Here is a 23,398-nt window from a genome sequence, read left to right as displayed (position 1 = left end):
CCTGAGGCCTGAGAAATGCTGCCAAATAGATATAAGCCAGGGAATCCGAGAGATTACATTTTAGAGTTTGTCCAAACATTACACCAAAGAAGGACTCCATCCTATAAACAGTAATAATAAAGCTTTGTTTGAGATATGCTTTTTGTAGAATACGCTCTATGAAGGGGGAGAAGGTTCTTTTGGAATTTAGAAATCAAAGGATGAAAGGCGAGAAAACCATCTAAACTAAGCTTAAACTGTTAGTCCACTGGAAAAATTGCATGCCTTAATTTGCTAACAATCTCTGGGGTGTGGTAACTGCAGGAGAAGCCAAGTATATTTTCAGAACTTTTAGCAAGGAGCAGCCTGCCTTAGGCCTTAGCCTACCCAGTGAACACTGTCTTTCCTTCCTAGTCATTGTCCATTCAGGCCTGCACATTTTAGCAGACTGAGACTACCCTTCGTTGTCTTAGAATCATCTTGGTAAACACATATAGCTGGGGACATTTCTGCCTGATTAACCCTCAGTGCAATTTTGATTTCATTTAGAATCTGAAGACATGAGTTGATTCATAACAAATGTTTCCTCACTGGGCATGCTGTTTCACTCACTGACAACAATTTGCTACGTAGGATACAGAAGAAATATGAAAGGTGATAAAAAATGTCTGAAGGAGATAGCTATTTAGTTCAGAAAAGAACAATAGACTTAAATTACTGGTGCAAAATATAGGATATGACATATAATTAAATGTTCATCTATGTCTCAAAGACCGAATGCTGTGAACATTCTGCCAGGCCAAAATGGTGAAACCCCTTCTCTAATTAGCCAGGTGTGGTGGCACACATCTGTAATCCCAGGTACTTGGGAAGCTGAGGCAGGAGAATCACTTGAAACCAGGAGGCAGAGGTTGCAGTGAGCCGAGATGGTACCACTTCACTCCAGCCTGGGCGATAGAGTGAGACTCCATCTCAGAAAAAAGAAAAAAATTCTAAAGAAAAAATACTGGAAGAGTCTGGGGAGACTTTGTGGAAATGATGGTTCTTGAACTAGACTCTCAGGACTGGTTTTGAGGAGTGTGAGGGACATTTTAGCTAAAGAAATCCCATGGCATTAGGACATTGGGCACAGGGGTTTGTTAACTGTAAGAAAATGGCCATTGGGTTCATTTCTGCTCTGTCCATACTTATAACATTATGTCCTAGGATAGATTCTTTAAATTGCAAAAGCCTTAGACTTCTTATTTGTTGATTGACGATGACATAAAAATCAACCTGGCTATGGTCTGGGGTCAGGATTAAATAAGATCTAACATTTAAAGTGTTTAACATAGTGCCTGCATTTGCACTATGTAGCCATGCCATGCGGTATGCATAATAATGTTATTTTGTATTATTTTTTAGTCCATATTTTACCCAATAGTCATCTTTTCCATATTTGATAGTGTTTTTAAACCCTTCTATTTGGATATTGCTTCTCTTTTATCATCCCTTGAATTCTTGCCTCCTCTTTATGGCTCTTGGCTCAGAAGAACTTCACTTGGCTTCTTCTTTGTATTGGTGATTTTTTTTCACACACATGTCTTTAAGAACAATTTTACTCTTTCCCCTAACCTCTGTGATGAATTACATTTCTAGACATCTGCTGGACTTTTCCACTTGGATATCTCACTGGCCCTCGAGCTGAACATATCTAGAGCAGAGCCCATCATTCCTTCTGCTCGACTCACATCTCCTGCTGGTGATCACTCATCATTAATGGTACCAATTGGTTCCTGGTCAGTTGTAAGAGCTCATTGTCAGTGTAGACTGCTTTTTTCAATTCTCATCATATTAGTTGTCAAATCTATAGCGTGCATTTATTTTTCTCTTTTCTGTTTCTACTGCTACAACCCCATATGGGAACCCTATAACTCTTTCTGACTAGTGTCCTCACTCCTCTATAGTCCATCTTCTCTGCAATCCTTCCTCTCTGCAGTCCATCCTGCACATCAGTCTTCCAGTAACGTGGCCATGATCTCACACCATCTCTGCTCAGAAGCCTCCAGTGCTTTCCCGTTCACTGTCTGCTGAATGGTTTCTTTAAGCAGGCATCCAGGCCTTTCTGCACAACGCCTGGCTCCCCTTCCAGCTTTGCTCTCGCACACTTGCACACATATCCTTTGGGCATTCTGTGAACCAGCCAAACTGAATAACTGATACTCCTTCAACTGCCCTTTGCATTTTGACTCTAGGCATGTCTTTCTGCTTACAATGCCTGCCTCCTCCCAGCTTTGCATTTTAAGCATCACATTTACCCTTTAAGACTCAGCTGAGATGCCAAGTTCTGCATGAAGTTGCCCCTTTATTCTTACAGAATTTGTCCCATTCTACTTATAATTGTGTTTATACATTTTTTTATCGTCTATTAGGTCCTAAGTGCCATGAGCACATGAATGGTATTTTATATTTCTTGTTTCCCTGCTGCTTCCTAAAACTGTGTCTTTCATGTAACTGCTGTTCAAAAAATGTTTTCTGAATGAATAATGTAGTGGGAAACATAAAGACATTTAATAAAGCAAGGAGGGATATTGATGAAAGTGGGATTCAGGAAAGGTTAGCCCGGTACAATTACATGAAGGATATGAGCTAATTTTTCAGAATATTTGAAAGTTACAAAAGAATAAAATTATGTTAATGAGACTCTGAACCTGATTTATACTTTAAGTAGTAGGGAGGCTTTAAATAAAGCCTTGGAATAGAGGTTGAAGGAAATTCTTCTAATTTGCATCTTCTCTCCTACCAAAGTTCATAGTTCAGTATACCCACTTCAACTGATGCTAAGTAAATAAGTGCATCATAGTCACCAAGCCACGTTGATATTCCCAGATGTGGCGTTTAAATTTTTGGATGACCTAGTATAACAAAAACCAGGAGTCAAATTGTATACTTAAATTCTTAATTACAAGAATACTAGCACATACAGACACACACACTTTATGATTCAGTCGGTATCAAATTACGTACAATCATCCATGGGCATTTTTCTAGTTCTCACTTTCTATTTGTTCATTATCTTTAGATGCAGTGTAGATTTTTGCTAGGGAAAATGTCATTGGTAGTGTAATTGAGAATTGCCATCTATACTCAGCAATTTTGAAAGCTTAACTGTTCATTTTCTCAGCATACCGTTAGTATTATTGGCTTGTACTAATCCTTTTAAAAGCATTTTTACCATTAAGTATGTGAATTCTGGAATATAAATTGCATATTGGAATCAAAAGAACAGAATTAAAGCTATGATCCATGTGAGTGAGTTTGGTTTTTACACAGGACAATGTAACTATGACAAAAAAGGAAGCCTTTCTCAGTGATATTATTGTTTATTATTTTATTTGAAGATATTGAAGTGTATAATTACTTAACATATCTAAGTTCCCTCCTAATAATTTCAGCATAATAAATGCCTCTGCTTGGTTCCTATTCCTCAGGATGCATTGGAGAATACTGCTGGTCATAAGGCCATTTTAAGCCAGCCCTGACTGGTACATGAGGGAGGGAGAGTTGGTCCCACGCAGACATTCTTTATAACAGTGACACAGACAGCTTATTCATTCTTCCCTTCATCCCATGTGACAATATTATTCATCTCAGTTATGGAAACACATAAATGTAATAAAATTGTGATTACTCAGAAGCAAAATAAATTTTCCAGTAGTCTAACTTCTCCTATTTTTTTTTTCCTTTTGCTTCTTGAGCTTTTTAACTCACCACATATTCTCATTTTCATGAAGTGACAGAAAGGGCCAGGAAGCCCACTTAAAGACACAAGAAAACTTTGTTTTATTTGCAACAGGAAATTTGTCCCAGAATACCAATATAGAACTCGACAGAGCTATGATGAAATAAATGAAACAGTGCTTGTCTATTTTAATTTTCTTTTGCTGCTTTTACAAATGATGAGAAACTTACTGGCTTAAAACAACACAAGCTTTTCTTAGTTTTAAATAATGGAAGAAGTCCCTAGACCATCTCTTATTCTCTCACCTTTTTCTTTCTCATTTGCAGTAGGCTAGATTCTGCTCCTTTGCTCCCTTTTACAACGAACTAACCAGATGGTAAAAAATAGAGAAGTGTTTTCTTAGGCCACCCAATTCATCCTTTTCCAAAGGCTTTCCTCTTTCTTTACCTGTGACACTGAGTACTCCTGGTTCTCCTCCTCCCCATGTTTTCACATCTTACAATCGTTCCTCCATCTACTTCTTTCTTAGCCCTCCAACCTCAACTCTGAACTCTTTAGTTGGCTTTTTACATCTCAAAAGACTCGTTTGTCTCATCTTCATCAACAGGCAGTTTTTAGAAATTGTTTCTTGAACCCCTGGGCTTCATCTTGGCTTCATTTTAAATTTACTTCTGCTAATGGAGTTTTCACATTTAAATGTCTTATTCCCTCAACCCCTAAAACATGGGCTTTCCCTTCAAATGTTCCTCTCTTATTTCTGTTAGTAGTACCAGTATTTTGTTTCTTTCATGCAAAAATCAGCCAACCTAAAACAACCCCAACAATAAACAAAGAGGCAAGATAAACAACAAATGGAGTCATATTTGCCTTTCTGTACTTAGTAACAGTGCGTTGTAGGTTTTTTTCTTTCTTATATATTCCTCTTGTTGCTTTCTTAGTTTAAGGTAACCAGGATTCTTACTCGTCTCTAAAGTGTCTCTATTCTTTCTGCATCTCCCATTATATCCTCCTAAATAATACTCACTAAACACTGACACTTCTCTGTTTAATCTGCGTAGTTGGGGAGGGGATCACAAGTCAGCTTCAAAGATAATGGTGTGTCCTTTACTTTAGTTGTATGGAGAGTACAATTGGGGTTATTATTTTTTAAATTGTACTTGTTATATGTGCTCTTTTACATGTGTGATACTTTTAACTAAAGTAAATGATAGTACATTTTTAAAGACTCCCGACTATGTTATTGCATTCTAGATCCTCAACTTGAAATGCTAAAGTTGTCCATCAGCGAATTCCAAATCACTGAACCAGTCTTTACCACTGCTTACCTTTATTAACCTTTCTTTGCAATGATGTTGATTCCTTCAGTGCCCCTCACTTCCCACATTTGTTTCTTCTTCTGCGCCTTATTCCACTGCGTTTCTTCCTAAGAAATTCTATTTCTTGTTCCAGCCAAGATTTATACCTTCCATACAAAAATTAACCAGGTGTGGTGGTGCATGCCTGTATTCCCAGCTACTCGGGAGGCTGAGGCAGGAGAATTGCTGGAACCTGGGAGGCAGAGGTTGCAGTGAGCTGAGATTGCACCACTGCTCTCCAGCCTGGACAACAGAGTGAGACTCCAGATCAGAAAAAGAAAAAAAAAAAAAGATTTGTATCTTCCTTCATCTTTTACAGCTAATCTTTCTCTATACCCTCCCTTTTCTTTGCCTGCATCTCTTCCTGATGTTGACAATCTCCAAATCCATGTTCACTTATATTATGTTATAGTTTACTTGACCTGTTTTGTTTGTTATTAGATGTATCACAGCTCTGTAGCTAGAATATATAATCCTAGAAGGTTGACTATGAATCTACTAAATAAAATATGAATTCCACTTTGTTTTAAATATGCTGGAGGATGCTGTATTTGTTTAGTTTTATCATGCTGAGTGTTGAAATAATCCGGAGACTGTCACCGTAAATGTGGAAGGAGCCAAAAAAATTGAAGGTTAGATACAATCTTTGAGTGCTGAGAACAATGGCTTTTGAAAATGACTTCAAAGCTCTACCAAATGTAAAAACCCAGGCAAAATCACCTTTTGGAACATTTTTGCTCAGAATCGTTTATGCTAATGTTATGTTTACAGCACACTTTAGGAAGATGGGCTCGGCCGGGCGCGTTGGCTCAAGCCTGTAATCCCAGCACTTTGGGAGGCCGAGACGGGCGGATCACGAGGTCAGGAGATCGAGACCATCCTGGCTAACACAGTGAAACCCCGTCTCTACTAAAAAATACAAAAAACTAGCCGGGCGAGGTGGCGGGCGCCTGTAGTCCCAGCTACTCCGGAGGCTGAGGCAGGAGAATGGCGTAAACCCGGGAGGCGGAGCTTGCAGTGAGCTGAGATCCGGCCACTGCACTCCAGCCTGGGCGATAGAGCGAGACTCCGTCTCAAAAAAAAAAAAAAGGAAGATGGGCTCAAGTTGCCATATGGTACATGTTTAATCTACTCTTTGCTTATTATTAAATTTTCTTCCATTTTAAATTTCCATTTTTAGGTTCATTTTTATCAGCTTTTTACAAAATAAATGCAGCACATGGTTAGTTTCCAGAGTTTTATACTTTTTTTCTTTATCACTTTTGTCTAGGACAAATACTATAAAAGAGTCCAAGAAAGTGATTGCCCTGTGGCCTTCTGATTAACAGGCAGCTTTTAATAGTGGTTGAAACTTTTTACTTACCTAAAGCTGGAAGTTAGTATACAAATTGTCCTCTGTTTTTAATATTAATTTTAATGCTTACTTATCATTTCTAATTCATATTTCTGCTTTAAAATTAGGATTGTCATGTTAAATGTGTGCTAATTACATTGTGACGCAAATAATCAGTTTATTAATTTAGACCTGCATATATATGTTAAAATGCATTCTTTTTTATCAGAGATACAATTAAATTTAGTTAAGTATTGAAATGTATTTTATTAGAAACATACCTACTTTATGATTTAGATTGTGAGAATTCATTGGAATGTCCTCTTTACCCTAAAATGTGCACACACATACTTTTTGAAATTTGAATTGGAAACTGTTGAAACACTTTGAAATTGGAAATGTGTTTAAGATGTACCAAGTTCCCACCTGCCCCTCCCACCCAGAGAGCACTGTTTCAGGAAACCTTAGGTGAAATTTCTGTCAAACACAAGCAGAAACTGTTCCAGAACGCATACAATTTAAAAAACTTGTCTAATAAATTATTCAAACATTGCAGAATTTTACTACCTAAAAGCTGAAAAAGACTGTACAAGAAAAGGGAAGAATACTATAGATCCTGTACACTTATGGAATAGCTGATGTTTATGAGCATTTAGTATTCACTAGGCATGATAATGAGCCTTTTACCAAGATGTAGAGACATCAAGGAATTTACTACTAACTCCTCAAGTTAGTAGCAAAATTGTACATAAATTCCAGGGATATCTGAATTCGGAGCCTACATGCAATTAATGATGTTTTATTTTTGTCTCCTGGATGCAAAAATTCTAAATAAAATGTTTGGAAAAAATGGAATCAATAAGCTTACAAAAGAATAATATAAAATATCCAAGTAAGTTATTATAGAAATAAGATGATTTGGCATTATTAGTGAATCAGTTTTTATAATCTAGCATGAATTTTATAATTATTTATAAATTCAACATCAACTTATAGTGAAAAATCATTGGTTAGAAATAAAAATGTCCCCTTTTAAAATAATAAGGAATAACTAACTCAAATCAACAGCATCATATTTAACTAGACAATCTAAGGCACAGTCCATTCAAGGTTAAGAAAAAAAGAACTGGGCTGGGCATGGTGGCATACGCCTGTAATCCCAGCACTTTGGGAGGCCAAGGCTGGTGGATCACCTGAGGTCAGGAATTGGAGACCAGCCTGGCCAACATGGTGAAATCCTGTCTCTACTAAATTAGCTTGGCATGGTGCCACATGTCTGTAATCCCAGCTATTCGGGAGGCTGAGGCAGGAGAATCACTTAATATGGGAGGCGGAGGTTGCAGTGAGCTGAGATCCTGCTGCTGCACTCCAGTCTGGGTGACAGAGGGAGATCCTGTCTCAAAACAAACAAACAACAACAACAACAAAACAGGACTGTTTGTTAAAGTTAAATACTAGTATTTAACATTCTTTAGGAAGTTCTTTGCAAATGGAGTTAACACCACAAAATGAAATGAAGTGGAAATACTGGAGAAGGGCAAAGTGATACTTATTTGCAGTTGATATGATTACATAGAAAATCTATGTGTAGGCCTGGATTCTGATTGATCTAAATTATTCTCCAGAAATTCCCTATTATTAGTTTGTAGCCTAATTTATCCATACTGAAATCCTTAATTTCATCATCTATAAAAAGTGGAAAATAATAGCACTCATTTTTGGAGTTTGGGGGTTTAAATAAAATTAATAATATGTTTAACACAGAATCTGACTAAAAGTAAGTGCTTGGTAAGTGTTAGCCAATTTCAGTAAGTAAATAATAAAATTTAAGAATAAAAATTAAACTTGAGCTTATCAAATAAATGGAGAAAAATTAATATGTCATATATACTGGCTACGTGGTCTGAAGTTTTTGTTGCTGTTGTTAAATTCTGTCTTTAGAGCAGTGGGGTCCAGTTCAACTTTCTGGAATCATGGAAATGTTCTACACTCTGCAATATAGTAACCACTAGTCACATGTAGCTATTGAGAACTTGAATGTAGCCGGTGTGACTGAGGAACTGAAGTTTTAATTGTATTAAATTTTAATTTAAATTGGAATAGCAACATGTGGCTAGTGGCTACCATATGGAAAATGAGAGCCCTAGAGGGTCTCATAAATTCACATGGCTTTATTTACTATTGTGACACTGATGACCCCCAGATTAACTCTATAGTCCATGTCCTACTCTAAATCTAAACTTCGCTGTGTACCCTATGTATTTATGTGCCTACTTTTCATCCGCCCCTACCTGAATATCTCGGTATTCTCAGTTGCACCTTGTACTTAAGAGGTCAAAAACTGAACTTGGCCGGGCGCAGTGGCTGATGCCTGTAATCCCAGCACTTTGGCAGGCCGAGGCGGACGGATCACGAGGTCAGGAGATCGGGACCATCCTGGCCAACATGGTGAAACCCTGTCTCTACTAAAAATACAAAAATTAACTGGGCTTGGCACATGGCTGTAATCCCAGCTATTCGGGACGCTGAGGCGGGAGAATCGCTTGAACCGGGAAGGCGGAGGTTGCAGTGAGCCGAGATCGCGCCACTGCACTCCAGCCTGGCGACATAGGGAGACTCCTTTGACCTACACCTCATTGGAGCCTACTACTCTTGACTTGATCTCCACTTTCCATAAATCCTAGCTGACCTTCTACCCTAATTCCCAGGTGAATGAGTAAATTGATGCCACTGAAAGGATTCAACTGGTGAATGGATGAGCAGTAGGATCTTAACAAAATGAAATACAACTCAGCAAAAAAAAAAAAAAAATGTAATGAACTATGCATGCCTACAACAATGTAGATGACTTTCAAATGCATTAAACCGACAGAAGCTAGACTCAAAAGGTTACATGCATATGATACATTAGATAAGGGACAGAAAATAAATCAGTGATTGTCAGAAGAATGGGGATGGGGAAGCGATTGTCTACAAAAGGGCACAGAAAATTTGGGAATTGTTCTGTAGCTCAGTTTTGGTCCTGAGTTGTGTGTATGTGTTTGTCAAGAATGTACACAAAAAGGAATAAATTTTACTTTATATAAGCTATTATCTCAACCTGATGAAAAAGCAGATAATCAAATTTTTCATAAAGTTCTTCTTTTATTCTAATGAACCAGAGTGGAGCAACTGAATCAGTCAGCTTTGTTCTTCATGAAGAATAGGGGGAGTCTCTAAGTACCAAGGTTCCCTCCTTTCAGTGCCCCTGAGCCACAGCTGGGACAATTCCTGCACACAGCAGGTGCCTTGGCCAACAGCGCTGAATTGGATTCAGCAATTGTTGAACTGTTGCTTCTTCTGGAGTGGGTATACCCTGAATATTTCACAGCTTTTAAAGGTTTTGTTGTTCATGAATCAAAAATAAGCATCTGTTTGCATGAAACGTACAGTGAGACTTAAAGCAACTTGAAGTAAAGCACATAGAACCTCGTCCTGTGTCTCTAACTGCAAATGTATTGTATTTGACAACAGTGATGCTATTTGTCCTGAGAAGCCCTGCTGCCTATCAGAATCTTTCTGAATAATACTGTACCTAGCCTTTGTCTACCAACCTTTTGTAAGAAGTTTAAAGGTAATTTGCATGCTGGTGTTCCTCATATAAATTAGGTCATTATCCTTTTAAAGGTATAAAGCCTCCTGTATACGATGGAGCTTTCTAAGAAAAACAGATTTGACCTTTCTTTCCCTCTATTCAGGGTGCCTGCAGTGCTTGCACTCATTAGCTAGAATTTGACTCCATGACATTTTTATTTAATTTTCTTTTTCCTCTATGTTGGACACATGGGGCAACCATTTATAGTCTTTCTTGACCTGAGATGCTCTCTAATCTCTTTCCAGCTGTGGCATTTGTCATTCAGTCACATCAGGATATGGTGACCCTTCTTTCCCCACTGCAATTCCCAACTGTTAATTGATTCATATTAGGGAAGGAACTGGACACAGCCCTATGGACCCAGCTCCATTTAATTAGTGTTAACCAGAACAGTAGATAGAAAAGCAGTTTCCTCTGGAGTGGAAACATAGGCTTTATAAGGTAGTAGAAGGAACAAATAATACTAGTTTTTATAGCCCTTAGTTTTTAAGGGCTCTGAATTGGCAACAGACTTAGAAACAGCATTCCCCTCCATTAGTAATGATGGTTGTGACAATAATTATTATTAATAATAACTGGGATTCAAGCCCAGGTCTTTCTGACCACAAAGCCCATATAATTCATCCTTGTGCTAAGAACTTTTTGTGACAGCTCCCACCAGTATGCTAAGGACGATACTAATTACTTTGTATCCTCCTTATAATTCAGTGAGATTCATTACACGAAGCCTATTTTATAGAAAAGGACTCTGAGGTTCAGAGAGGTGAAGTAACTTCCCCCAGGTCATGCATTTGCTGTGACCAGGATCAGAGCCTAGGTCTTCCCTGGCACTCTGTCCATGCTTTTTATCACTACTGACACCATATTGCACTTAGAATAACAAGGTACTAGCCAAAACATCTCTGGAAAGCAATGCTAGACACTTTTTAAAATGTGATCCAAGATATTATTCTGATGGAGTTTACTTTTGAACTTGAAATACTGTGTTTACTGATTATTGAGACTTAAATAAAATATAGAGCCTTAGAACTGCAGGGAAGCAACATGTTTATGAGAATTAATCACTTTTATATGTGCATGTGCAGTTAGAGAAGTTGTGGTCTTGCAATGTGTAATGTTATGTGTGAACAAATAAACAATTAAGGGGTGGCAATATTCAGTGATACATTTTATGACGGAAGTGTCCAGGATGCTATGAAACAGAGAAGAGGGCAGTCTTGTGCAGGTGGGGGTAGGCATATCCCAGAATAGGTGACACTGAGCTGAGGTGTGGATCGGATGGAACCTGGCTACCTGAGAAGTATGTATGCAAAACAGAAGGAGAGATTGACGTGAAAGACAGTGAAGCATTCTTAGAAATGGCTGGAGAAAAAGTATGTTGAGGAGAGTGTCCTTGGCCAACTCAGTATGGGGGTAGATGGCATAAAATAATCCCATTTTATAGCTCTCTTGTCCTTTAGCTACATAAGGCTCCATTTTGTAAAAAGAACTTTATTTTTTATAAAGCTTTTAAAAATAAATTTATTTATTTTAATGGACAGATAATAATTGTGTATATTTTGTATCTGTTTTATTCAAGCAACATCTTCCTGGCAGGAAGCATTGCTGCTTCTCAAGCAGATGTTTTGCAGCAGCCATAGAGCTCAGTTGCCTGGAAAAGAACTAAAGGATCCTTCACATGTTAACTGTAACAGCTCTGTGGATTCATGAGTAGATCCTAAGCTATTTCTTGAGCAAGGCTTTAGCCCTGCCACCAAACACTCCTGCTGTCCTGTGCATCCTTCTGGTTTTAAAAAATGAAAGAAATAATTTCTTTTTTTTTCTGAGGAGTGAATACATGTTAACTTTCTTTATTTTCATAATAGAACATAGGCCTTGTTACTACCTGCTTGTCTGGAATCTAAAACTGCCTAGGGATCTCTCCTTGAATGTTAGTAATTATGTTCTATGTACCTGGAGTTATTAAGCATAATTAGATTTCTGTGATCTAGAATATATAATTATTATAAATAAATCTACTCTAACTATGCTAAATTAAAGAGACTATTATATGACTCCTTTGCAAGTCAACCGGTAGTGCCTACATGATCATGCTAATGAGTCTTTTTCATTTGATTTCTTGCATCACTGCAGATTTATGACCTCCTGTTTCTAAGTCATCTTGTCACCAGAGATTTAATAAGGATTCACTCTGTTCTCTTCTAGTTTTTCTATGATTTTATATTTCTATTTAACTTTTTGCTCAGCAGGTAATTATTTTAGTGTAAGAGAGGAAATATTGTTTCAAGTAGTATTTTCCCCTATGTTGCTAATCGTTACTAATTGTTAATTATTTTTTTATTTTATTTTATTTTATTTTTTGAGACAGAGTCTCACTCTGTTGCCCAGGCTGGAGTGCAGTGGCACAATCTTGGCTCACTGCAAGCTCTGCCTCCTGGGTTCACGCCATTCTCCTGCCTCAGCCTCCCGAGTAGCTGAGACTACAGGCACCCGCCACGGCACCCGGCTAATTTTTTGTATTTTAGTAGAGACGGGGTTTCACTGTGTTAGCCAGGATGGTCTTGATCTCCTGACCTCGTGATCCGCCTGCCTCGGCCTCAGAAAGTGCTGAGATTACAGGCATAAGCCACTGTGCCTGGCCAATTTGTTAATTGTTTTTAAATGATATCTCCACCTTTGACATTGATTTCTGTTAAGACTTATATTTTAAATATATACATAAGGTAGATTTCTGGGTCACTAATTCTAGCCTACTGATCTCTCTCTTTTGTCTTTCACAGCCACCCATATTTTAAAATATCAACATTTTATAGAATATTTTAATAGCAAGTAGAGCAGAATTTATTTACTTTTCTGTTACATTTTTCTATTCTTATTAGAATATGTTCTATTCTTCTTACAAAAGGGCTTTAGAATAGTTTCATTAAGCAAACATCATTCTGTTAGGATATTGAGATAGATGTTTTCTTAAATGTTGCGGGAAGTTAGAGACCCTGAACGGAGGGACCGGCTGAAGCCGGGGCAGAAGAACGTAAATTGTGAAGATTTCATGGACGTTTATTAGTTCCCCAAATTAATACTTTTATAATTTCTTACACCTGTCTTTACTGTAATCGCTGAATGTAAACTGCGAAGATTTCATGGTCACTTATGACTTCCCCAATCAATACCCTTGTGTTTTCCTATGCCTTTCTTTACTTTAATCTCTTAATCCCGTCATTTTCTTCGTAAACTGAGGAGGGTGAATGTTGCCTCAGGACCCTGTGATTGTATCAACTGCACAAATTGTTTGTAGAGCATGTGTGTTTGAACAATATGAAATCTGGGCATCTTAAAAAAAAGAACAGTATAACAGCGATGTTCAGGAAACAAGAAAGGTAACTTTGAACTGGCCGCTGGTGAGCAGGACAGAACAGAGCTATATTTCTCCTCTTTCATAAGCAAATAGGAGAAATATCACTGAATTCTTTTTCTCAGCAAGGAACATCCCTGAGAAAGAGAATGTGCACTGAAGGTAGACTTATAGACGGCCCCTTTTAAGGCATCCCGTCTTTTGTGATTGAAGCCGAAGGGATGAAATAAGCCCCGTCTCCTGTAGTGCTCCCAGGCTTATTAGGTGGAGGAAAATTCCCGCCTAATAAATTGTGGTCAGACAGGTTATCTGCTCTCAAACCCTGTTTCCTGATAAGATGTTATCAATGACAATGCATGCCCAAAACTTCATTAGCAATTTTAATTTCACCTCATCCGGTGGTCCTGTGATCTCCCTTGCCTCCATTTGCTTTGTGACATTTTATTACCTTGTGAAGTATGCGATCTCTGTGATCCACACCCTATTCATGCACTCCCTCCCCTTTTGAAAATCGCTAATGAAAACTTGCTGGTTTTACGGCTCGGGGAACATCACGGATCCTGCCGACATGTGATGTCTCCCCTGGACACCCAACTTTAAATTTCTCTCTCTTGTGCTCTTTCCCTTTATTTCTCAACCCAGCCGAGACACTTAGGAAATAGAAAAGAAGCCACGTTAAACATTGGGAGCCGGTTCTCCCAATACTTAAAGTTAAAAATAAGCTTTTAAGTACTCATCTATAATTCATTTGGGCCTATTGAAAATAATTTCTTTAAAGCCCCTTTCTCATCCATCCTAGACTTTTTTTCTTCTTGATATGTTACTTCTTATTTTTTTTCTTTTAGTTTAACGATGGTCTATTTTTCTAGAAAAGATAAAAACGAAATATAATTGAATAGCTTTTTCTATTTTGTCTGCTTTCATTAAACTATTTATTTCTGTGTTTGAGGCCTATCTCTGCTTCATTCTTGCCACATGAAACACACAGCTGAAAGCCCTTCTGTTCTCTTTTAGCTTTTAAAAAGCTTCAGCTTTCCTTCTTTTGGCCTTCCTAGGGTGGTTCTCTGGCTGGAGCCACTTACTTGCATTCAGTCTGACTCTGTGCTGCTCCTTCTGTTGTTGATACTTTACTTTTGTGAACCTGAGCTTATCAGACAGTTCCATGGGCAGTCACATCATTTATCTAGTTACCACTCCCTTTTCTTCCTAATTAGGGCAACTTGCTATTGTGTTCTCAGTCTGGCTTATGAGACCTTTTTCTCTTGTAGCCGTATTTTTTTTTTTAATCTCTAACCACAAACTTAGGAAATAACTTCCCAGAAACTTCTGAGCTGCCTAGTCAACATATCTAAATACATATTTTTTTTCTCTTGGCTACTATGATCTCTGAGATGATATATTCACAGCCTCCCAAATTCCCATCATTGCACCTCACTAACAATTTTCTGGTCAGATGTTAAGTCAAAAATGGAGATGCCCTTCATTTCATCACCCATCTGAAAGATGTTATTGCAAGTCCCACTACAGAAATTTATTGAATGTTCTTGTTGTTGGAGAGTTGTGAGGATGTTTTCAGGTATAACGAACATGTGAAATGTGAGATTAATTTGAACAACGGTCGCATGAAGGGAGAATTTGAAATAAAACTGGCTTGTAAAGACTGGGACCAATAGAGAAGCAGGAAAAAATGACTAAACTTGGGGGTTGGGTATGTGTGTATTGTGTGGAGGGGAGGGAGTATGGACATGTGCAAGCTTAATTTTACAAGCGCTGTCACACACCTGGGCCACCATAGTGTGGAATTGATCTGTTGTCATCTCTCAGTTCCCTGCCTCATGGACAATTTGTAGTCATTCTTGCTGATTACCCTGGCAGTGCACCAAAGATGATAAAGTGTCAAGAACCCACAATAACTGTAAAGAAATATACAGACAATCCTATGTTATTTATAGTTAAAATCAGACTAGATAGAAATGTTCCCTCTTTTATCCTGTTCTCTGCTTTTCAAAATACTATTCAACCTTCAGGATTCTGTACAATTTCCTCTCTTGGATGAAGCTTTCCCTGACAGACCTAGACAGACTTAGCCACCCTTTGTCTTGTGTTCCATCCCTGCATTGGGTATTATAAATATACATGGGACTGTCATCCTCATTTTGACTTTGAACTCAACTACAGATATCGTTCCTTAGTCCTTTTTCTATTTTCAACATATACTATATTACCTAGTAGATTCTGGATATATTAATAACATATAACATAAATAAACTATATTAGCTTGAAATTATTAGGACTGCTTTACTTACATGAGCTCACTTAAATGCATAAAAATGCCTTATTTTTAAAGGCTTGCTTTTAGCACTGTAATTAGTAAGTAAAAGTTAGAGAAGTATATTGGGGCCTCAATAAAAAGGACTTTCTAATAATTTGAGATATTCGCAAATGCAATAAACTGACTATGAGTAGTGATCATTCCACCAGTGATGTGTGTTTATGGGTGAATGAAAGGAAGTTTAAAGAAGATATGGCCGGACCCCAAGGTTGGTCATTTTTTCCTGCTTCTCTGTTGGTCCCAGTCTCTCCAAGCTAGTTTTATATCCGAGTCTCCCTTCATGCAACCGTTGTTCAAATTAATCTCGCATTTCACATATTGGTTTTTTGTTTTGTTTGGTTTTGGTTTTGGTTTTTGAGATGGAGTCTCACTCTGTTGTCCAGGCTGGAGTGCAGTGGTGTGATCTCAGTTCATTGCAACCTCTGCCTCCCAGGTTCAAGTGATTCTCCTGCCTCAGCCTCTTGAGTAGCTGGGATTATAGGCATCAGCCACTATGCCCAGCTAATTTTTCTATTTTTAGTAGAGATGGGATTTTACCATGTTGGCCAGGCTGGTCTCGAACTCCTGACCTCAGATGATCTGCCTGCCTTGGCCTCCCAAAGTGTTGGGATCACAGGTGTGAGCCACTGCGCCCAGCCAATATTGTTTTGTTTTGTTTTTAATCTACAGAATACCTTAAAAATGGCAAGTATGTGGTTTTGTGTAGGAGTGGTATCCAGAAACTATTTTCAATATTCTAGACACTAAAGAAATAAAAATTGCCCACAACAAAGCTTCACAGCTTTCAGAAACTTCAAAATGTTTTGCTTTGGAACAGAACACACTAATCAGTTCAATGTGGTGACATGTTATCATGTGGACACAAAGCTCCAGTTGGCTGTTAGCTCACCTATGCATCATTACCACTGCCTTTTGTAAAAGCTGAAAAACCAATTACTGTTCCTCAATTTGTTTGGAAAGGAGGATTTCTAAACATGGAGCTCATGCAAAAAGCATACTAAAAGAATTTTTGATCTTGAGAACTGGATAAATCTTTTGTATTCTTTATTTCATGGCTTCTTATTTTCCCAGCATTGTTATAAGATAATAATGCATGTCACAAGGGGTTATGATTTATACATATTTAATTACACTCTCTAAAAATACATAAAATAAAGGTACAGCTTATAATCCATAGTGTTTAAATAGTCAAAGAAATATAAGTTGAGTAATAGTGGCTGACAGAGTTTATATGGTTCTGGTATCAGGACTGCCTGAGTTCAGATTCTGTATTACCCAGTGTAGCTCCTTAATTTCTGAGTATCAGTTTTCTCATCTGTAAAATGGGGGTAGGCATAATAACTACCTTATAGATTGCTTAAGCATTTCCTCTCATTATGTCAAGTCCCAACTTGTCAGAGCCAGAAAGAGTTTATGCTTCTCCCATTGACAAAATTACCAGTTTTAAAAAACAGTACTGAAATTCTTGGAAGATCTGACATTATTTAGTTTTACTATGCAAATAATTTTGACCTTTAGAGATTATTTTGCTTCAGAAGTCTTATTTCTTCTGTACTGCTAACCAAACAGTTTACTCCATTTGTGCAACAATTTATAATGAACCATTAAAGAACTGATTATCTTAGGGTTTTTGGCTCAATTACCTGTTTCAAATGCTCAATGACTAAGAAAAGCATGTCATTTTCTCTTTTCTTGCACACTGGAGTATAACAATAGGCTGTGAATAGAGCAAATCAGAGAGACACAAATACCAGTATAAGGGGCCTATTGTGTTTAGTTTGTTGCCCTGTCATATGGTTTTAATTTAGGTTGGCTGATTGATTATGATAGACTAACAGATAGCCCATTGTTCCTCTCTTAGAATCTTTAGACACTTTAATACTCCTATTCTTATCTGTCCATTTTGATTCCTAAACCTAAATGAAATGGAATTATAGCATTCACTTTGTTTTCCTGTGCTAAGTGATTATCTCTGAAGTGCAATTTTGTGATTAGGCAAGATGGCATGCATACTCTCAACTAATGCTGATTTCCCCCAGGGTGCAGAACAGGTAAATTCATAATGAATGGATGTTGTGCTTTGATTTCAAATGGATGTAAAACCTCACCACACTGCGTAGTTTTATTTTAAAAATGTATTTAATTATTCTAAAATTAACAGGAGAATATTAAAATTGAACTTTAGAAATATGGCATTTAAACATAAGTCAAGGGTGCTAACTGCTTATGAATGTTAATCCACTTCAAAAAATAAAAAAGAAATTACCTGGCATAAATTGGGGGAGTGCCACTGAAAATCTTTAGTTTAATTATTTATATTCCTTCTCATTAATTCCACAAATGTCTGAATCCAGCTTGGTATTTGTATTGTCAAATTCTAATGTTGCTTATTTTGAATACTACAGTAATTATTCAACTAATCATTGTCATATTATTGTCATAGTTGTTTGGTCTGGCGGGATGATTTGGGACTGAGGGGAGAAGCTAGAAGTGAAGAATTGGCATAAAGTTTTATCTTTAATTATTTTCTTTGATATTTTAAAAATAAATTTTCTACATGAGTATGAGAGGCCAATTTTAAAGAGAATTTAGCATTCTCCCAATTGGACACATTTTGACCAAACCACCAAAGTAGATGATTGGTACCCAAACCACACTTTTTTTTCTGATCTACTTGGAGTAAACATTGACAATTATATTGTGGATCTTGAAGTGGGAAATGTGATATGCAATTTCCTAAACTTATTTGAATTGAGGAGGAAAGGAATTTGAATTGAGGAGAAACAAGGAATATAATGAAGGCCTCAGTTTTCCCCAAAATTATCTTAAAATAAAATCTTACAAAATTAAGTTCATATGGTTCTGTTCTTACATTAATGGAAGTTTAAATTTTAAGGGACTGGAGAAGTCGTCATCAGACAGACTGTCTCTTTTTAGGTATGAGAAACTGAGGCTCGTGCTTATTGAGATGTCATTCAACTATGACAATAATATGACAATGATTAGTTGAATATTTACTGTAGTATTCAAAATAAGCAACATTAGAATTTGACAATACGAATACCAAGCTGGATTCAGATATTTTTGGAATTAATGAGAAGGAATATAAATAATTAAACTAAAGATTTTCAGTGACACTCCCCCAATTTATGCCAGGTAATTTCTTTTTTATTTTTTGAAAAGGATTAACATTCATAAGCAGTTAGTAAAGGTCAGGCTTCCCCCAGGTCTTCTAACTGCCAGGTGCTATACTGTGCAGCCTCAACCTCAGGCTTACTGCGTGCACATAGGTCTGGAAAGATCCACCACTTTCCATTAGGACGTTGAGAAAAAAGCTAATCTTTCTGCTGTCTATACCTTTCTATTTCTTGATTTGAGCAACAACAAAAAAAGCACAAACCACTTTCATAATATAATAAAAAATATCATATGGAAAAATGTAATAAAAATGGATTTTAATATCCTGCATGAGTACCATACAGAATAAGGAACAGTAAGCAACACCAAAAAGTTCCCTACAACATGAATATGGTTGATTAAGGTGTATTTCTCAGAATGGGCTGCAATTCACCAGCGTATGTATTAAATCCCTCTCTTTGGCATGTTGGTGAAGTGGCTGCTTGGTTGTTGCTCAGTCATGATTTAAATGCTTAGTTATTATACATTGCCCAAGAGTTCAAACAGCTCTATCCCTATATAAGGAAGCCACTCATCTTTTATATCTGCCTTTCAGCTGGACCCTGTAATGTACTTCTTCATGGTCATACTCAAGTATACTATTTTTCAGATCTGTCTGAATTCAATTCATCAACTTTTCATTAATATTTTTGAATATCTTTCTGGTTCACTTAAGTAAGATAAAAAGTAACATTTTTTAAGTATCATCAGGTATTTGTAAATCAGGTTTACTTATACTTTCATTCATGCTTTCTGCTAGTTTTTTGGCCATTTTTAAAGTGGTCTGAAACTTGGTCAACCAGGAAGAGGAGAAGAGAGATGGTTGCTGTGCCACCAACTGTAAAACTGTGGCTGGGAATAATGTCTAATGGCTGAAAGTGCAAGCTGTGTTGCATCTTATCTTCCCTAACTTTGGCTAGAGAGTTATATCTGTACTGGCATATTTATTATCTTGCATACTTTTGATTTACAGATCAGAGTGCCTATTCGACTTACTTTTCAACATCACTCTTTTTACAGCTTCTGCTACCTTTGAAGACTTTCAGATTCGTCCCCACGCCCTCTTTGTTCATTCATACAGAGCTCCAGCTTTCTGTGATCACTGTGGAGAAATGCTGTGGGGGCTGGTGCGTCAAGGTCTTAAATGTGAAGGTAAGTTATTTTCTTCCCATGCAAGTTAAATGTGTGCTGTTCTCCTATGTTTATCGCAGCAGAATTCACAATTGCAAAGATATGTAAAAGCTAAGTGCCCATCAACCAATGAGCGGATAAAGAAAATGTGGTACATATATACATATATATATGCACATATATATGTGCATATATATACTTTTTTTATCTACTCGTTGGTTGAGAAAATATGGTTTTTTCATGTGTGTGCATACATAGATCTATCTATATATACACCTATATACATAAGTCTACGTATATATACACCTATTTACATAGATCTATGTATACACATATATACATACACACACATATATACAAACATGTATATACATTCGTGTGTGTGCGTGTATGCGCTCCACATTCTCTTTATCCACTCATTGGTTGATGGGCACTTAGGTTGATTCCATACCTTTGCAATTGTGAATACAGGTCACAATATGCATTATATATATTTATATACACCATGAAGTACTACTCAGCCATGAAAAAGAACAAAATAATGCTTGTGCAGCAACTTGGATAGAACTGGAGGCCATTATCCTAACTGAAGTAACTCAGGAACAAAAAACCAATTTCTACATGTTCTCATTTTTAAGTGGAAGCTAAGCTGTGGGTACACAGGGGCACACAGTGTGGTGTAATAGACATTGGAGAATCAGAAGCAGGAGGTTCAGAGGTGGCTGAGGGATGAAAAACTACCTATTGTGTGCAATGAACATACACTATTTGGGTGACATCTACACTAAAAGCCCAGACTTTACCACTATATAATTCATTCATGTACTAAAAACCACTTGTACACCTAAAGCTAATAAAATAGTAAAAAATAAAAAATAATGCATGCTGGAGCTATCTGCTTATGTTGTGCGCTCTACAGTAATGTAGCAGTATCTCCCTCAGAAGTATCTTCCAGGCATTTAGGGGTACATGGATTGTCTTCCGTTCATTTCTTTAAGTTTCCTGTCTTGAACAAAGTCGGTCTGACCTGGGAGCCCTTATTCTCACATCTTTTCTCCTTTATCATATGGACATGTTTCACCCCTATATGGTGCTCGATATTTTATCAGCCAACTACAAATAAAATTTGCCTAGTAAGTAAGTCAGAAATTGGAGTAGTAGACATTGAATACACATTTGTTGAAATGAGCAGAGATTTGGGAAGTTAAACCATCTAAGTTCACTCAGCTGTTGAGTCGCGAACTAGAACATGTACCTGCATTTCTGCACCAACAACATAGTTTTATTATAATGTGAAAAGAACACTTTGAGCTGCACAATTCAAGGTGCTAGGACACCATGATATAATCTTTAAAACTTGCGCAATTGTGCTCTATTCTCTTTGGATTGGGAGGGCAGGGATAGAGCTCTTTGAACTTTGACAAATATAACTGAGCATTTATTATGCAACCTACAAATAAGCTATCTGCAATTTTTGAACTTCTCTCTGTGAGGAGGGAAGCTAGGAGACAATGATCTGGAAGAAACTCTGCCTAAAATGTAGTTTTATGAAAATTTGTCTCTCCGGACTGCTGTGTTCTAAGTAATGGCCTCCAGCTACATGGGGAATATGAATAGTAAAAATATTGAAAGGAAACTGACACTTGCCTAGGTGGGAAATCTGTTTCCAATTATCGATCACCTACCATGTGGAAACCAGCATGTGAGGTACTTTATGTGTCTTCTTAGTAATTCTACAAGGTTTTAGAATTACCTCCATTTTAGAGATGAGAAAACTGAGGTGAAAACTTTTTTCAAGGCCATGTAGACAAGCAAGTTATGAGACCCAGATTCAAATTAGTGTTGTCTAAAACTTGTGATGTGCTGTGATTAATATTCCTTTATGTGTCCACTCACATTTGAACTTGTGGCAGCTAAAAGTGGCTCAGATAATCTAATTTAAGTTAATTTCTATATCCCTTAAAGCCTAACTCTGTTATATCACAGAACATTTTTTTAAAATGACTAGTATAGTTCCTGAACTTGTGCAATAAGATCAGAATTCAAAACCCATTAACAAATGAGAAAAAAAATCAGAGAATATTCAAAAGAAAATTTGAATTTACAAATAACCTCAAGAAAACAGAAGCTGTACTATTTTTTAAAAATTCCACTTTACACTAATATTGAAATCACTTTTTAATTTATGGCTCAACAAAAATAATTTTTATTTTCCCTTTCCAGGATGTGGTCTGAATTACCATAAAAGATGTGCATTTAAAATACCCAACAATTGCAGTGGTGTGAGGCGGAGAAGACTCTCGAATGTTTCCCTCACTGGGCTCAGCACCATCCGCACATCATCTGCTGAACTCTCTACCAGTGCCCCTGATGAGCCCCTTCTGGTAAGGCCTCCTGTTTACTCATTTCCCCATTTACATGAGAAATCTGTGGGATGATGTGATAGCAATGTCAATCCAAGACAGGGCCCTAGGAGGGAGAATGCAGCCTGGGTGTTAATGACAGTGTTTCTTCAGGGTTTGTGCTGTAGATTGGTCAGTGCCTCATCAAATATCCAACAGTTTTGAGTTTGCTTTTATCTCTGAGCTTAGGGAAATTGTAAAATATGTGGGGTTTTATCGTGGTCACAGGGCCAGAGCAGCACAAACTAATGTGTTAATGTTGCAAAACATCACTTGTCAAAATTTGGAAACTAGAGAGATACAAAATGTTCTCTGAAGATTATTAGAGGAATCTGTGGCATGACTGAATATTTATTTTGAGAAGAAACTTGAAATTTGCTCTTGTGAAACCATGGAAGTCTTTATGTCTTTATTGCTTGGCATACTGGCATACATGCAGGCTTATTCTCAAAAACTGATTGATATGTCCTGTGAGAAAATTAGGACTTAACACTTTAAATATTTCCATTAGCTTTAGACTGTGTGTGGGGGGTGTATATATATACACATGCATGACGTGGGACGGATAGACTTGTGTGACTTAAGGATTGTGTGTCTCTATTTTCTCTCTCTCTGGGAGTGTGTATTAATGGGATTGTGCATTACTAAGTTGTGCATCACTGGGCTATGCATGGCTGAGTCTGTGTCTCCCTGAGGTTGTATATATATATATATACACCCCACACACATGCACACATATCTTATGGATATGGTTAATATTCTTCTTTAAGAAAGTTAAATTTGGATTTTCCAAACATTCAAAACAAAATAAAAATTGTGGTAATTATGTGAATTATTTAAAATAAAATTATGTGAATTCTGAAATAGGCTAATAGTTTGAGGATTTAAATTTCCCATATTTACCCCCTCTATCTCCCAATGGATATTACAATGATGCTTTATAATCCTGTTATTGTAAAAATCAATTAGGAAAAAGTTTTGA

General features: G+C 37.1%; 1 protein-coding gene across 1 annotated transcript in view; it reads left to right on the top strand.

Moving 5' to 3' along the window:
- The window catches only part of PRKD1 (protein kinase D1), a 159,864-nt gene that overhangs the window by 52,253 nt on the left and 84,213 nt on the right, over nucleotides 1-23,398 (top strand). Inside the window, exons 2-3 of the mRNA XM_011941842.1 lie at nucleotides 19,904-20,035; nucleotides 22,238-22,398. Coding sequence (XP_011797232.1) covers nucleotides 19,904-20,035; nucleotides 22,238-22,398 — 293 coding nt within the window. The remainder of the gene's footprint in view (nucleotides 1-19,903; nucleotides 20,036-22,237; nucleotides 22,399-23,398) is intronic.

The sequence above is a fragment of the Colobus angolensis genome, unplaced genomic scaffold (assembly GCF_000951035.1).
Source record: "Colobus angolensis palliatus isolate OR3802 unplaced genomic scaffold, Cang.pa_1.0 Scaffold202, whole genome shotgun sequence".
Classification (NCBI taxonomy): domain Eukaryota; kingdom Metazoa; phylum Chordata; class Mammalia; order Primates; family Cercopithecidae; genus Colobus; species Colobus angolensis.
This window is presented reverse-complemented; position numbering and strand designations above follow the sequence as displayed.